This window comes from Canis lupus, chromosome X, assembly GCF_048164855.1.
Source record: "Canis lupus baileyi chromosome X, mCanLup2.hap1, whole genome shotgun sequence".
NCBI classification, from domain to species: Eukaryota; Metazoa; Chordata; class Mammalia; order Carnivora; family Canidae; genus Canis; species Canis lupus.
Window position 1 is genome coordinate 5,770,415 of NC_132876.1, and position 14,677 is coordinate 5,785,091.

Consider the following 14,677-nt stretch of genomic DNA (forward strand, 5'->3'; position numbering starts at 1 on the left):
CTCACTCCTAGCACCTTGCTGCAATTCCCATGGCAGGAACCTCGAAAATCTCCACGGGCTGGCAATGTGCTCTTTCCCCTGATGCACTGCCACCTGCCAGTCTCTGTTACTGTCCCATTTCAGGAGAGACCGGCACACGGGACCACTGGCAAATGAGGACCGTTAGTGGTTGGGAGAAGGTCCAGCCTTATTGTGACGTCCCCCACCACACCCCCTGCCCTAAGAATTTCCTGTTCCCGTGACATATCCCAGGATGGGAGAGCAAGGGAAACCGAAGAGAAACTGAGCAGAATGAGCTGTCTGCACACGACCCTCCCAGACCACATAGGATTCAATGGCCTTGACGCTGGGGCAGGCTTCTTGCCCCACTGGGGGCAACGCAGACCTCCCACAATTTCAGGAAAAGCTCTGGGCTGGTGGGCTAGTGCAGGTCTCAGGGCACCCCTCCCTGCCTTCCTGTGGGATAGTGGCTGCTAGACAGAGTCCCTGAAGGCGGTGTGACCACGGGCCCCCATGTCCCCCGTGCTCACACACAGGGCCTTGCAGGGAGCAGAGCTCAGCCGCTGTGTGGCTGTGAGGGAGCCGCCAGCAGGGCTCTCTGGCCTCAGTCAGGAACCTTCTCGCCCATTCCAGCAAAACCAAGTGAATGCATGAGCGCACATCACGTTACTTTGGAAAATAGGCACACGGCACAGGTAAGAAGCAAAAGTGAACAAGGTTTATTTTCCTATTTCCACCCTCCAGCACTTGCCTGCTCCACTCTTGGCCTTTCCAACAGATTCCAACGCCATTGCCCTGTGTTTTCATCCAGAACCCAAACAAGGAGAGAGGGTCTCCCAACTTGTATCCAGGGCAGACAAAACTCTTAACTCTTGAACTGGGGGGCTGTCAGGGTAGCTCAGCGGTTTAGTGCCAACTTCAGCCCTGGCCATGATCCTGGAGACCCGGGATCAAGCCCCATGTCAGGCTCTCTGCTTCTCCCTCTGCCTGCTTCTCCCTCTGCCTGTGTCTCTGCCTCTCTCTCTCTCTGCACTCTGTGTATTCTCACAAACAAATAAATAAACAAATAAACAAATAAATAAATAAATAAATAAATAAATAAATAAATAAATAATAAATATTTAAAAATATATTGAACCGGGGAAGTACGAACGCGAAGCGGTGTGTGTCACTCACGCACTGGGCTGCGGGAACCTTCTATCCCAAGGAACAAACAGGGAGAGCTTCCTCAAAGAAACCAAGCTCTGGATGTCGGGGTCATTGTAGAGCCCAGGCCCCCAGAGAGGCTCTTGGCCCTGCTTTCCCCCAAAATGCCCTGGCCCTTAACCCCTGAGAACGCCCAGGACTTTCTCTTTACAAATCCAACGAGACAACACCGGGAGGAAGCACCCTAAGGCCTCCCTTCATGCCGGAACCACAAAAGCTTGAAAAGGGACTGGCTGCCCCTGGGGCTGTGGCCCCTTTTCCTTATCTCAGAATCTTTTCTCACAGGACCAGGGAGGACCCCAGGTTGTTGCTACCGATCTGGAGCAGAAAGTCCATGACCTGCACCTTGCTGGTTTCCTCGTAGGCCCTGGGCCCCCACAGGAACTCATTGCGGGCAGGGTCACTGCCCGCCACCTGCCGGCGCTCCAGGTAGCCTTCCTGCACCCAGACATTGGTGAGGCGATCCACGGGCTCCCCATAGATGGTGTTCTCTTGGCCATCGTACACTGCCGTGAACCCCAGAGTCTCCCACACCTCCTCCTCAAGGACACATCCATCCTGAAGTAGGATAAACCCCAGGATCAGCCCCAGGAGGCTGGTCTTGGGGATACCCCACTGATCGCTCAGCATCCCATCCCAGGTGAGGCCCAGGATGGGGTTGAGGACGTAGGAGTGCTCGCTGGGATCCACTTCAATCACATCTAGGCCAAAGACCAGCCTCAAGCAGATGGACGCTTGGCTCAAGATGGCGGGGAAGTCGTCCTGGTATTCTGGGGAGAAGACCTCCAGCATCTCTGCCTTGCTGATGGGCTCCTTGGTGCGATACTTGAGGAGCAGGAATACCACCAGGGCAGCCGTCTTCATGCGGAAACTGCCCTCCACCAAGAGCTCCTCATCTCCCGCCTCCCCTGGGCCGCTGGGGCCAGGAGGCTCGGGCTGGCCAAGGCCACCAGCTGCCCCACCACTGGGGGAGGGGTCGGCACTCTGAGAGCTCTGGGGAGCACTCAGGGCCCCGGCAGCAGCACACCCTTCCTCTGGGGCGCCACAGACCATGCCACAGAAGGACAAGGAAGGGGAAGAGGAGGAGGAGGAGGAGGAGAAGGAGGAGGAGGAGGAGGAGGAGGAGGAGGAGGACAGAAAGAGATGAGATAGGGGGTCCGGGGGAGATGGGGGAGAGGGGGGAGGTGGAGCCTCCTCCTCCCCTTCTTCCTCCTCCTCAGCCCCAGACAGCTGAGCATCCACCAGGCCCTGGGCCTCCTCTAGGTCTCCCTGCTTCCAAAGCTCGCTGCTATTCCTCAGGGGCATGGTGTCAGATTCGGGCTGAACCTGAAGACAGAGTTGGGAGAGCTTGTCAGAGGGCAGCCCGGCCAAGATACCCCGAGGTGCCAGGGCTGACAGGGGGCCGTGCCGGGCTCCCCTGCAGAGGGCTCCCGTGTTGGGCTGGGAGAGCCCCTGACACCAGGCTCAGAGAGAGCGTGCACCTCACCTGGACAAGTGGCTCTGGCCCGTGCCTCCTCAGCTCTGTGTCCCGAGGGACGCCCGCCTCAGACCGAGGCCTCCGCTGCCAGTTCTTGAAGTCCCTGCAGGAGGGAAGGAGGAGGGTCCTCAGGATGCAGACTGCCAGCCCAGCCCTGGGGCCCAGTGTGGACAGGAGGGTTGGCTTACAGTCTGGGAGGTCCCCGGCAGCCCAGGTGGGACGTTCCCCCCCAGGCCTCTCAAGGGTCTGCCCCGGCCCTGTCCTTCTCAGGCCAAACATCCCTGCAAGAAAACAGGGCCTCGACACTCCACAGGAGGAAGCCAGGGCCCAAGCCCAGGCCACACTTGCCAAAGTCCAGGGCCAGCTCTGGCTTCCATCTGGGCTGGGATGGGGTGCCTCTGTGTCTTCACCTGGACCCCACACAAGGCCTGGGAAGACCCTCCGGCTAGCCCTGAGGCCACCCTCTTTGCACCTTCCTTGCAAGGGCCCCTGCCACGACTCCCCACCAGCTAAAGTCCAGAGAAATCAGTTGGGCCACCGGTCCCGCCTCTCCCCATGGCCCACACATGGTCCCTAGGGATCCTGCTGTGGGAGGCATCCCCTCATTTCTCACCTCGATCCCCGCCAGGTCCTGGACCAGGGCCATGGCAGGGCACCCGCCTCCTCTGCTGACCTGAATCCAGTCCCTCAGGCCCAGGCCCGCCCCTCCCTGAGCCCAGGGATCTGGAGAGGAGGAGGGGCTCCGTGGGACAGGCTGCACCACGGGTTCCCTTCCTAGGGCTGCCAGGGAAGGGCACCCATATTTGGGGCCATCACCTCCTGGGCCTGATGGCTGTCTTTGGGGCCATACACCCCTTCAATGTGGGGTGGGCGGGGTTCCTCAGAAGACTCTTGGCAGGCCCTGGGACTCCTAGGCATCTATCACCCAGGTGGGCCTCCTCCCACACTCTGACTGGGACCTCTCCCAGCGGGGTCCTCAACACCCTGAGAACTAGGAGAGGAGCAGGGAGAGGTACCCTGTTATGTCCTATGTCCCCATCCTGTCCTGTGTCCTCTGCCAGGCAGGTCACAGCCGCAAAGCCCCCCCGCCCCCAATCCCTCAGCAATATCAGGAAGGGCTGGCCTGGAGACTGGCCCCTCTGTCCTGGGGCGCAGATGCCTTCAGGCTCCCGGGAGGGTCCTCAGCATTATCCTGCCAGGACCTGCTCTTCCTCCGGTCCCCCATCCTCCCATAGAGGACACGTGACCCTCACACCAAGACCATACCAACCCCAGGTGAGGCCACCTTCCTGCCGCCCACCCGCCCCAGGGACAAGTGAGCATGCCACTGAGGGCCAGCGCTCTCCCATCCTCGGTGGGCTGCCCACAGGGCAGGGCCTCCCTCCACTGCACTGGCTTCTTTGGTCACGGGCCAGGTGGGGCCAGCCAGGCGTCCCCAGGGTCCTCACCCTGACTCCTCACAGGCCGAGTGCCCTCCAAACACACCCTCACCCCAACCACCCCCCGAGGCCCTGCTCCACTGAAGCACAAGCCCTCAGGCTCTAACACCCAGACGTGGACATCAGGATGGAAGCATGGGCTCATCTTGCATGGGGGCCTCCTTCCTCCCTGGACTGCATGTGCTGGGGCCCAGGGTCCCTCCCTGGACTGCATGTGCTGGGACCCAGGGTCCGTCACTCCTCCCTGTGGTCCTTACCTTCAATCCCTTTAGGCCCCAGGTTGGCTGTGGGCGGGCTCCTACCCAGCTCCTTCCGAGAGACTTGGCTGGCAAGCCAGGACAGCCCAAGGTGGTCATCGGGCCCGGGGGCTCCCAGGACCCAGTCTAGTCTGTGTCCCTAGGGCTTCAGTGCCCCTGTGGTACTGGCTTTGGCCGCCAGCCACACGTGGGCCATTGCCCCTCACCCCACCCGACTCCACCGCCGCCCACACCCTGGAGGTAGTGCTCCAGCCCAATGGCCACAGTGTGGGAGGCCCCATCGCACCAACGGCCATGAAGTTCAGGACTTGTCCACCCCCTGCAGCCTCCCGAGGCTGAAGCAGGGGCAGGGCGGTGGTGCTCGGGGCTCCCTGGGGACCGACTCCCTCGGGGTCTCAGTCCCTCGGGGGTCCTTCCTCCAGCCCTAGGAGACCTCGGGCCCCTCGCGCAGCCGTCCGGAGGCTGGGCCGCTCACACCCAGGCCCTCCCCTCTGCCCGGACCCCAACGGAGACAGGTAGTGACCGTCTTAACATCAAGACCGCAACCCAGCCCGGGGGTTTCCCAGGGCTCACAGAGGGGGCTGAGCTCGGGGGCGGGAGACAGGCTCCCTGGGCCCTTCTTCCCCCCCTGCTGGCGGGGCTCCCTGGGTGCCTGGGCCTCTGCCTGGCTCCACTCGGCCTGCCTCCCAGGACTGACTGTGGACTGGGGTGCAGGGTCCCTCGTCCTCCATGGACATCCTCGCCAGGAACCCAGCAGGACCTGGGCCCACCCTCTGCCCCCTCAGGGAGGCCCTGCTCTGAACACCAGCCCCCTGGTCTCTGAGAGCCCGGATGCGGAGGGGGGCCTCACCACGTGTTCCCAACCGCACCCACGACCTTCCCGGGACCGACTCTGGGCTGGGGTGCAGGGTCCCCTGGGCATCTTCCACATCCTCACCGGGATTCCCAGCAGCACCCGGGGCCCTCCCCTCTGCCCACATATCCTAGGCCCTGCTCCTGACGCCAGGGGCCCCCAGTGTCTCGGGAGACCCAGATATGGAAGTCTGAGCACCCATACTCCCACGTGAGGGCAAGTCCCTATCCCCCGGGGGGGCTTCACAGCCCTTGTGACCCTCCGACGGGTCCCGTCTGTTTCCCTCAGGGTCCATCACTCAGTCCCCATAGACCCTGGACCCTCCCTCCGCCCCCCCTCAGCGTCTGCTCCCGCCACACCAGGCCCCAGGCTCTCGGGTACCCGGATGTCCCAGGCCTGCCTCACCCGCCGCCACCATCCGGCCCCGTCCCGCTCCTCCGCGGCCTTCCCGGGCTCACCGTGGGCCCTGACCTCCGCCGGGTCCCCTCTGTCCCCCTCAGGGTCCATCCCTCGCCTCCCCTTAGCCCCGGGACCCTCCCTCCAGCACCCTCAGCGTCTGCTCCCACCACACCAGGCCTCAGGCTCTCGGGTACCCGGATGTGCCAGGCCTGCCGCACCCGCCGCCACCATCCAGCCCCATCCCGCTCCTCCGCGGCCTTCCCGGGCTCACCGTGGGCCCTGACCTCCGCCGGGTCCCCTCTGTCCCTCTCAGGGTCCATCCCTCGCCTCCCCTTAGCCCCGGGACCCTCCCCCCCCCTCAGTGTCTGCTCCCGCCACACCAGGCCCCAGGCTCTCGGGTACCCGGATGTCCCAGGCCTGCCTCACCTGCCGCCACCATCCGGCCCCGTCCCGCTCCTCCGCGGCCTTCCCGGGCTCACCGTGGGCCCTGACCTCCGCCGGGTCCCCTCTGTCCCCCTCAGGGTCCATCCCTCGCCTCCCCTTAGCCCCGGGACCCTCCCTCCAGCACCCTCAGCGTCTGCTCCCACCACACCAGGCCTCAGGCTTTCGGGTACCCGGATGTGCCAGGCCTGCCGCACCCGCCGCCACCATCCGGCCCCATCCCGCTCCTCCGCGGCCTTCCCGGGCTCACCGTGGGCCCTGACCTCCGCCGGGTCCCCTCTGTCCCTCTCAGGGTCCATCCCTCGCCTCCCCTTAGCCCCTGGACCCTCCCCCCCCCTCAGTGTCTGCTCCCGCCACACCAGGCCCCAGGCTCTCAGGTACCCGGATGTCCCAGGCCTGCCTCACCCGCCGCCACCATCCGGCCCCGTCCCGCTCCTCCGCGGCCTTCCCGGGCTCACCGTGGGCCCTGACCTCCGCCGGGTCCCCTCTGTCCCCCTCAGGGTCCATCCCTCGCCTCCCCTTAGCCCCGGGACCCTCCCTCCAGCACCCTCAGCGTCTGCTCCCGCCACACCAGGCCTCAGGCTCTCGGGTACCCGGATGTCCCAGGCCTTCCGCACCCGCCGCCACCATCCGGCCCCATTCGGCTCCTCCGCGGCCTTCCCGGCTCACCATGGGCCCTGACCTCCGCCGGGTCCCCTCTGTCCTGGGCTCCTTGGTCCCTCCCCCCCTCAGGCCCTGGCAAACTTCCCTTAGGATTGGGCTCCTGAGCTCCCTGGGCTCGGGTCCCCAACCCCCCCCCCAGCCCATTTCCCGGGTGGCCGTGTGTGTCCGGCCTCCCCAGGGCCGCCCCCAGCCCCGAGGTGGGGGCCCAGTGACTCTCTCTCGCAGGGAGGAGTGGAGGCATGAAGGTGGGGTGGGGGACCCCCGCAGTTCTCCCTCAGCTCCTCACCCCACTCCGGGGAGGGCCCGGGCCCGTCCTGCCTCCGGGGATCCGAGGCCTCTGCCCCAGGCCCCGGCATCCAGGCCTCAGCTCGACGCCGCGGCCCCACCTTCCCCCGTGTGGTCTCTCAGGGTTCAGAAAGAGCCCCCCCACCCCCCGCCGCCCTCCGGGGCCCCTCCCCCGCCCTCGGAGCCCCCTCCCGGGGCTACCTGCTGCCCGGCTGCCGCCGGCCCGGGCCTGGCCTCCTTCCAGGGGACCCCAATGCGCCCCCCACACGAGGCCCTCCGCTCCCTCAGACCTCCGAGGCGGAAGTCGGCCCACGTCACATCCGGACCCCGTGCCAGGGGTCCCTAAGGGCTGGTTGCACGTCCGCGGGAGATGGGCTCTGCGTGGCGGGGGTAGGAGGACACCTGTGGGAGGCTCCCTGGGTCCTCTCGCGGGTCCTCCCTCCCCGGACTCGGGCGGGCTGCGGCCTCGGCTCTCTGCAGACCTCAGTCGGTGCCCCTTACACCGAGCCTCTCAGGCCCCGACGTGTCGTCCCTGAGCGCCCGAGGGGTGGTTGCTGCGGCTCGGGCCCCACCGGCTCTGCAGGTCCCGGGGTGGCCCAGGGCTGCCGGCAGGGGCACAGCAGGGTTCGGCGGCCCCCAGCGTCCTGGCACAGGTCGGCTCTCAGTCCTCACCCAGGAGGCCCTCATCAGGACACAGGCCTGCTGTGCAGCCGCAGCGCCCATAGCCCCGGGGCAGGGCAGGGGCAGGGGCCGGGAGGAAGCGCCCCTTCCCACGGGGTCCCTTGGCCAGCAGCCAGACTTTAGGGACATCGTGTTAAAGGTTTAGTTTCCTGGGGGCGGCCGAGCAGCTGCAAGGGTGTCTAGGGGTGTCCCGTATTGCGGGGCCCACTGCAGGGAGTTTTCCCCTGACATGCTGCGTCATCGGGAGAAACACACCGTCCCTCTCTACCTAGCGTGTGTCCAGTGCACGCGTATGTATAAGGTGTGCAGATTATAGGTGCTGGTATGCAAATGTACGTACATATCACCTAAATACGGACAGCGACACACGTATGTGCGTGTGTGTTCCCGTTATACATGCGTTTGTATATGTATTTATACCAAAAGTGGAAGGAGACGGTCATGTGAGAGACTCAACTGCCCATTGCTGACTTTCAAGATGGAGGAAGCATCTATGAGCCAAAGATGGTGGTCACCCTCTGGGTGTTGGAAAAGTCATGAAAACACATTTCTCCTTGGAGACTTCCCAAAGCATCACAGCCCTGCTCATGGCTTGATGTTAGCCCAGTGAGACTCTCCTGGGACTTCTGACTTCCAACATTTGTGTTGTTCCATTAATGAATTTGTGTTGTGCCACTAACTTTGTGGTGATCTGTTACCACAGCAATAGGAAAGTAATACAGTTTCAAAGAAACTGGAAATAGGAAGGGAGCTATCATATTTTGGAGGACATGGAGGGGACATAATGACTGCATGTAATGGTGCCATCCTGGGCTGCAAAGAAAAAGGGCACATTTCTACCCCTTTGCCCCCAGGGCTCTTGGCCCCTTGGCCACTGTATGGTCCCTCCGACTGTACCACCACTCTGGACAATTGCAGGTGGCCAACTGGAAAATACACAGAAGTCTGTGGCTGAGGTGCAGAGACAAGACCACCCATGAGGATGGTGCATGCCTCCTCTCCTTGCATTCCTCCTTGCAGGATCAAGGATCTGATCCCCCCAGTGAGAGAAAATGAGGGACAAGGTTGAGGGACTGGGTCCTGACAGTTGGAGAATGGCCAGCACGATTGGGAGTGTAGGAAATTGCATGAGGCTGATTCTACAGAAGCTTCGGGAGTCAAGGGATTCGTTACCACACTGTGAGCTCACAGAGCACAGTCCACTGTCTTCTTTTACTACGGGACTTAAGTCAGGCACACACGTTTCCTTAGGTGCAAGACTCCAGATTCTGCACCTTTAAGGTGCAAGGCTGGGGTGGAGGTGTTCAAAAGAGGAGCTGCCCCACAGGAAGCTGCCTATCCTGGGTGGTTCTTGTCAGAGAATCATGGATAATAGCCACTGCTCTCTGAAGCTGATGTTCTTGTGAAGGCCACTGCGAGATTGGATTTCTGAGGCCAGGGAGGGGGCATGGACCTCTCTGCCATCCCCAGAGCCGCCTGGGCCCCAGGGGTCCCGAAAGGAGCAGTTTGATCAGAGGAAAGTGTAGTGGGTGAGGGCAGTGGTCCCTGGGATACTCCCCCACACCCCGCAGGCTCCCGGGCTCACATGAGGATTTTGTAAGCAGCTGGGCAGGAGGGCCCTCGGGTCCCCAGGCAGCAGGCTGTGCAGAAGGTCGGCCACCCCACGAGAGGGGTGAGGAGGAGCACCCACTATCCTGAGGCTGGTGGCCTTGGCACAAGTCCCAGGAGCAGACCCTGTGAGGCAGTCGTGGCTGGATGCGGGGACACCTCTGCTAATGTTGCTTGCTGTGGGGAACTGGTGGGTCCAGAGTTGAGAAGGACTGGTGAGCTGTAGGAGCTCAGACACCCCTGGGCCTCCTACCCCCTTGTTGGAGTCGTTCTGGGTGCATCTCTTTAGCCACAGCCTCCTGTGTGACACATGACACCCAGGCCCTGAGCTGTTGTAAGCAGGGCAAAGCAAGTCAGACACGAGCTCACAGGCCTTGAAGACTCACTCTTGGTCCTTGTCTTCCCGATCTGAGAAGCCTCTGCTTTTTCCCAGGCAGAGTGAAAGGCCTGCTCTACACTCTGGTCTCCTTTGCGAGGAGTTGAGCTGCTGCCTGGCTCTTGCCAGACCTGCCCTGTGGCAGATACCCCTGCAGGTGTCCTAAGGCCCTTCGTGGGCAAATAAGTGTTTGCAGGTCTCCATCTGGCATCACTGAGAGCCTCCTGCTAAAATCCGGGGAAGACAGCTGAGAGGCAGGGCTAGGGCAGGGGTTCCAGGGCTCAAAGAAGGAATGGATTCCAGAAATGTCTATGAGATGGAAAAATGCAGACTAGTCTATGATGCTGGATTGGAAGCTAAAGGAGGGGAAAGAAGTGAAGAAGATTCAGGAAGGTTGTGTTTCACACTGCCTGGTTTTGTGTGCTTGTGTTTGCTTTTCCTTTGAATCTTTCTTTATTTTTCTGAAACTTAGCCATTACCTTTTGTTCAGTTGCTCTTTGCCCTTTTTCTTTTAAAAACTTCAATAAACTATTAATTTTAAACTATTTTCTTTTCGACTTGTAAAAAATTTGCAAAGATAGTACAGTTTTTATATGCCCCTCACTCAGTTTCCCATTATGACAGAAAGCAGAAGAGGTTGCTTCCGTCAATGTGGTACATTTGTTACAATTAATGGGGTAATTTTGACACTTCATTTATTAGTAACTGAAGCCATACTTTACTCAGACTTCAGCAGTGTTTACCCAGATCTATTTTCTGTTCCAGGATCCCTGCCAACATACCGCCTTACATTATTTCTAGTGTTTCTTTGGCTGTGGCAGTTTCTTTGTTTCTGAGGAGCTTGACTCTTTTGGGGAGGAGTGATTACATATTTTGTACATTGGCCCTCTGTCTCGATGTTTCTGATGTTTTACTCATGATTAGTCTGGAGTTCTGTGTTTTGGAAAGGAAGATCACAGCTGTGAAGTGCTACTGTCATTACATCCTACCAACACTACATACCAGTAGCTTGATTTCTCACTGATGAGGTTTACCTTGATCACCTGACCGAGTTAATGCCTTGTAGGTGTCTCCACTGTAAACTTACTGGTGTCATCCCCCTTTCCATACTGTCCTCTTTGGAAGAAAGTCACCGTATGTGGCCCACACTTCAGTTTCTAGGGAGTTATGCTCTACTATTTTGAAGTGAGTGTATCTGTGTAATCCAGAATTGTTCTCCTTTGGAGATCTACCTATTTTCCCATATTTATGTGTTTAATAAGTCAAATTCTTTTCTCAGTACAGACACATGGGCACTTCTATTACACTTTGGGTTAAAATCCAACACCATTCTATATATTTGTGTTGTTTAACTTGTTCCAGGTTTGGCCACTGGGTGCTCTTCCTGTTAGCTCCCTCTGTGTATACCTTCATCACGCCCCTGGCAATGTTTTCATTGGTTTGTTTTTATGTATTTGGTTTTTTTAAGCATTTCTTTATTTTCAGGCACTACAAGGTGCTTCCGGCTCATCTTGCATATTTCCCTGTCCCATTTCTAGAATCAGCAATTTTTCCATGTAGCCCTTGTTCCATTTATCGTCGTATAGTATGAGAAACCTAGGTCTGTGCACTACATACACGCATTGCATCTGTGGTCATTGCTCCTACGGCTCCTTGGCTGACAGAGGAAGAAATTACATGTGTGTTCACTACCCTATGTGAACTACCCATATGTATACAAATGTATACAAATTTTGCATGTAATCATTTATATGAGTATTAAGCTACATAAGAGTTTTTACTGATGTTTTTGGCTCTAATCCTCCACCACCTAGATCACTATAGCCTCCTCCTCTACAGTGAAAAACCTTGAGATTTGGAAGTTGTTTATATGTCAGTGTCCTGTTGTCTCTGCTGGGTTATCATGGTTATCTCTGAAGGAGCTGCTGAAATAGAATTTGTGGATGGGCTAAGCGTCAGTTCAGCTCCAGAATACCCTGGAACCTCATCAAAGTTATGCCTGCCCTCTAGCCTCTGGACTCTGATAAGGCTACCTGGCCCCTGTCTATGGAGCTCTTGAAAGGTCAAGAGTACCCATTATTTGACTGTGTGAACTGGTGAAAAATTCAACTTTTGATGCTTTTGGGGGTTGAGATCACCTGTAACTAACTTTGGTCTTCCTTATCTGTCTGGAAAGTATTTCTTTCTACCAGAGCATGAGCTACAGGGTAAGCTGGACCCCAATATGAGTCTTTGTTCCCTCACCTTTATTTAGCTTTATGACTCAGGGCATGTTATATGAACTTTTGGTGCCTCAGTGCTTTTTCTCTATTCTGTATTTGAATAGTCACCGGGAAGCTCCTCGAGGCTGGCAATTAGACTCTACCCAGATGGAGGGCAGGAGAGCTGGATGAAAAACAGACCCCCCTCAGATTCGACAGCTGACAACCCTGCTATATGTTACTCATCCTTAAAACCAACTTATATAATGATATACATTCTCCAGTGAGTGTTGGAAAGCCTAATTAGAAATTGAGAAATGTGCCCAAGTTCTCAGATTAAAGGTGATACATCATGGGAAATCATGAGTTGATACTTTGATTATGTTCAATCAAGTAATAATGATTCTCTCAAGCTGTTCCTTAAATAAATACCATAAAATTGCCTATTTGAAACTCTGCTATGGTGGAAATTGTGACTGTTTTCCATAACAATACTAGATGAATGTTGAAAGTATTGCTGTAATCACAAAAACTCTCAAATTGACTAGAAATGAAGACAGTATACTAGGTCACCTTCTGTGATGTGGTGTAGTGTGGTATGGCCTAACACAAACTAAAAGAACGCCTGCAAAGATTGGCATTTCAATTCTGATTCAATACATTGAAGGAAATTTCCATCAAATCAGTATGTGGCAGCTAAGAAAAGCTGGTTCGTTGAAAAGACCAAAAATATTGACAAACATTTAGTAAGAGAGAGAGAAAAAAGAAGACTCAACTACTAATATAAAAAATAAAAGTCGGGGTAGTATTACAGATTTTTTTTAAAGACGGTTTTATTTATTTACTTATGAGAGAGGCAGAGACATAGGCAGAGGGAGAAGCAGGCTCCCTGCGGGGAGGCTGATGTGGGACAGGAAGCCAGGACTCTGGGATCATGCCCTGAGCCAAAGGCAGAAGCTCAACCCCTGAGCCACCCAGGCACCCCAGTATTATAAGTCTTAAAGAAACAAACAGGGATCCCTGGGTGGCGCAGCAGTTTAGCGCCTGCCTTTGGCCCAGGGCGCGATCCTGGAGACCCGGGATCAAATCCCACGTCAGGCTCCCGGTGCATGAAGCCTGCTTCTCCCTCTGCCTGTGTCTCTGCCTCTCTCTCTCTCTCTCTCTCTCTCTCTCTCTCTCTCTGTGACTATCATAAATAAATAAATAATTAAAAAAAAAGAAACAAACAGGATAGTAAGAGAGTACTCTGAACAATTATACTCCAAGAAATTATATAACTTAAATGAACTGGGTATATTTTTAAAAACATAAACAACCAAAGTAACTCAAGAGGAAAAGAAAATTCAAACAGATCTAACAGGTAAGGAGAATGAATCCGTGATCAAAAATGTCAAAGAAATAACATCCCAAGACCAGGTGACTTCACTCGTGAATTCTACCAATACTTGATAGAAGAAAGAAATCCGCAATTTCTTCCCAAAATATAGAAGAGGAGGGAATACTTCCTATCTCGTTCTGTGTGGTCAGCAGTACCGAGGTAGTAAAGTCTGACAAAGACATCAAAAAACAAACAAACAAACAAAAAACCCTGACACACTTTCATGATAAAAAAAATAACTTTCGAAGGGAGGGGCAAAATGGCGGAAGAGTAGGGTCCCCAAGTCACCTGTCCCCACCAAGTTACCTAGATAACCTTCAAATCATCCTGAAAATCGATGAATTCGGCCTGATATTTAAAGAGAGAACAGCTGGAATGCTACAGTGAGAAGAGTTCGCGCTTCTATCATGGTAGGAAGACGGGGAGAAAGAAATAAAGACACAAAAGGCCTCTAAGTGGGAGGGGCCCCGCGAGGAGCCGGGCTGAGGCCGGGGCGAGTGCCCCCAGGACAGGAGAGCCCCGTCCCGGAGACGCAGGAGCTGCACCGACCTTCCCGGGCGGAAAGGCCTCGCAGGGAGTTAGAGCAGGAACCCAGGAGGGCGGGGATGCCCTTGGGCTCCCTGGGACACTAACGGAGCACCTGCACCCAGGGGAGAGCGCACCACACTCCGAGGCCTAGCCCCCTGAAGGGCTGCAGCACGCACACGGCTGGACCCGGGAGCAGCTCCGAGGCGGCTCCAGCAGAGGCTCCATGGGAAGGGGGCTGCGCGGCCCAGGGAGCAGCTCGGCGGGGCTCAGGTTGCGGCTCCACACAGAGGAGGCTGCTCGGCTGGGAGCGCGAATCCAACAGCGCAGGCCCCGGAGCACAGGGCGCCGGGACACAGCCCAGGATCAGGCCTCCCCCCGGGACAGGCAGAGGCCGGGAGGGCACAGGACAGCAAGGACGCTCCCGCCTGAGCTGAGCAGATCAGCGGCCCCGCCCCCGGAGCATCCCGGCCCCTGCAGACCGAGAGCTCCGTAGTTACTGCGGGAGCTGAATCCAGGGCTCCAGAGCTGGCCGCCGCCACTGTAGTTTTTCCTCCTGGGGCCTCACAGCTCACAGGGTAAACAACCCCCACTAAGCCTCAGGGTGGCCTCCCCAGATACGCAGCTTAAACATTACTCACTGAGCCCTGCATCAGGCAGGGGGCTGAGCACCTCCCCTAAGTGCTAACAACTGAAAATCAGCACAGCAGGACCCTCTCCCAGACCAGCTAGAGGGACAGGGGAAAAACAAATTACTGACCAAGTAGCACTGGAAAGTTCCTGGGGAAGTCAAGGGACTTATAGTATATAGAATCAGAGAATACTCCCTACTCCACCTTGGTATTTTTGTTTTTGTTTTTGTTTTTGGGGTTTTTGTTTTTTTTTTTT

The 14,677-nt window shown here is 57.1% G+C and overlaps 1 protein-coding gene across 4 annotated transcripts; it reads right to left on the minus strand.

The window, feature by feature from the left end:
• Window positions 1-696: 696 nt before the first annotated feature.
• Window positions 697-7,602, minus strand: LOC140627390 (melanoma-associated antigen 1-like). Of its 4 annotated transcripts, XM_072815649.1 has the most exons (4): window positions 7,222-7,602; window positions 4,380-4,447; window positions 2,693-2,786; window positions 697-2,532 (listed from the first exon to the last, which is right to left on the minus strand). In XM_072815649.1, the coding sequence occupies exon 4, from the start codon at window positions 2,509-2,511 to the stop codon at window positions 1,486-1,488; it is 1,026 nt and encodes a 341-aa protein (XP_072671750.1). In that variant the 5' UTR covers window positions 2,512-2,532; window positions 2,693-2,786; window positions 4,380-4,447; window positions 7,222-7,602; the 3' UTR covers window positions 697-1,485. The 4 variants fall into 4 exon arrangements, with proteins under 4 accessions (XP_072671750.1, XP_072671749.1, XP_072671748.1 ...); XM_072815648.1 differs by lacking the exon at window positions 4,380-4,447; XM_072815647.1 differs by lacking the exon at window positions 7,222-7,602 and having other exon boundaries at window positions 4,380-5,603.
• Window positions 7,603-14,677: the final 7,075 nt, after the last annotated feature.

Bases quoted from the DNA above. Each gene is read 5' to 3' on its own strand.
- LOC140627390 (XM_072815648.1), bottom strand. From the start codon at position 2,511: ATGCCCCTGAGGAATAGCAGCGAGCTTTGGAAGCAGGGAGACCTAGAG.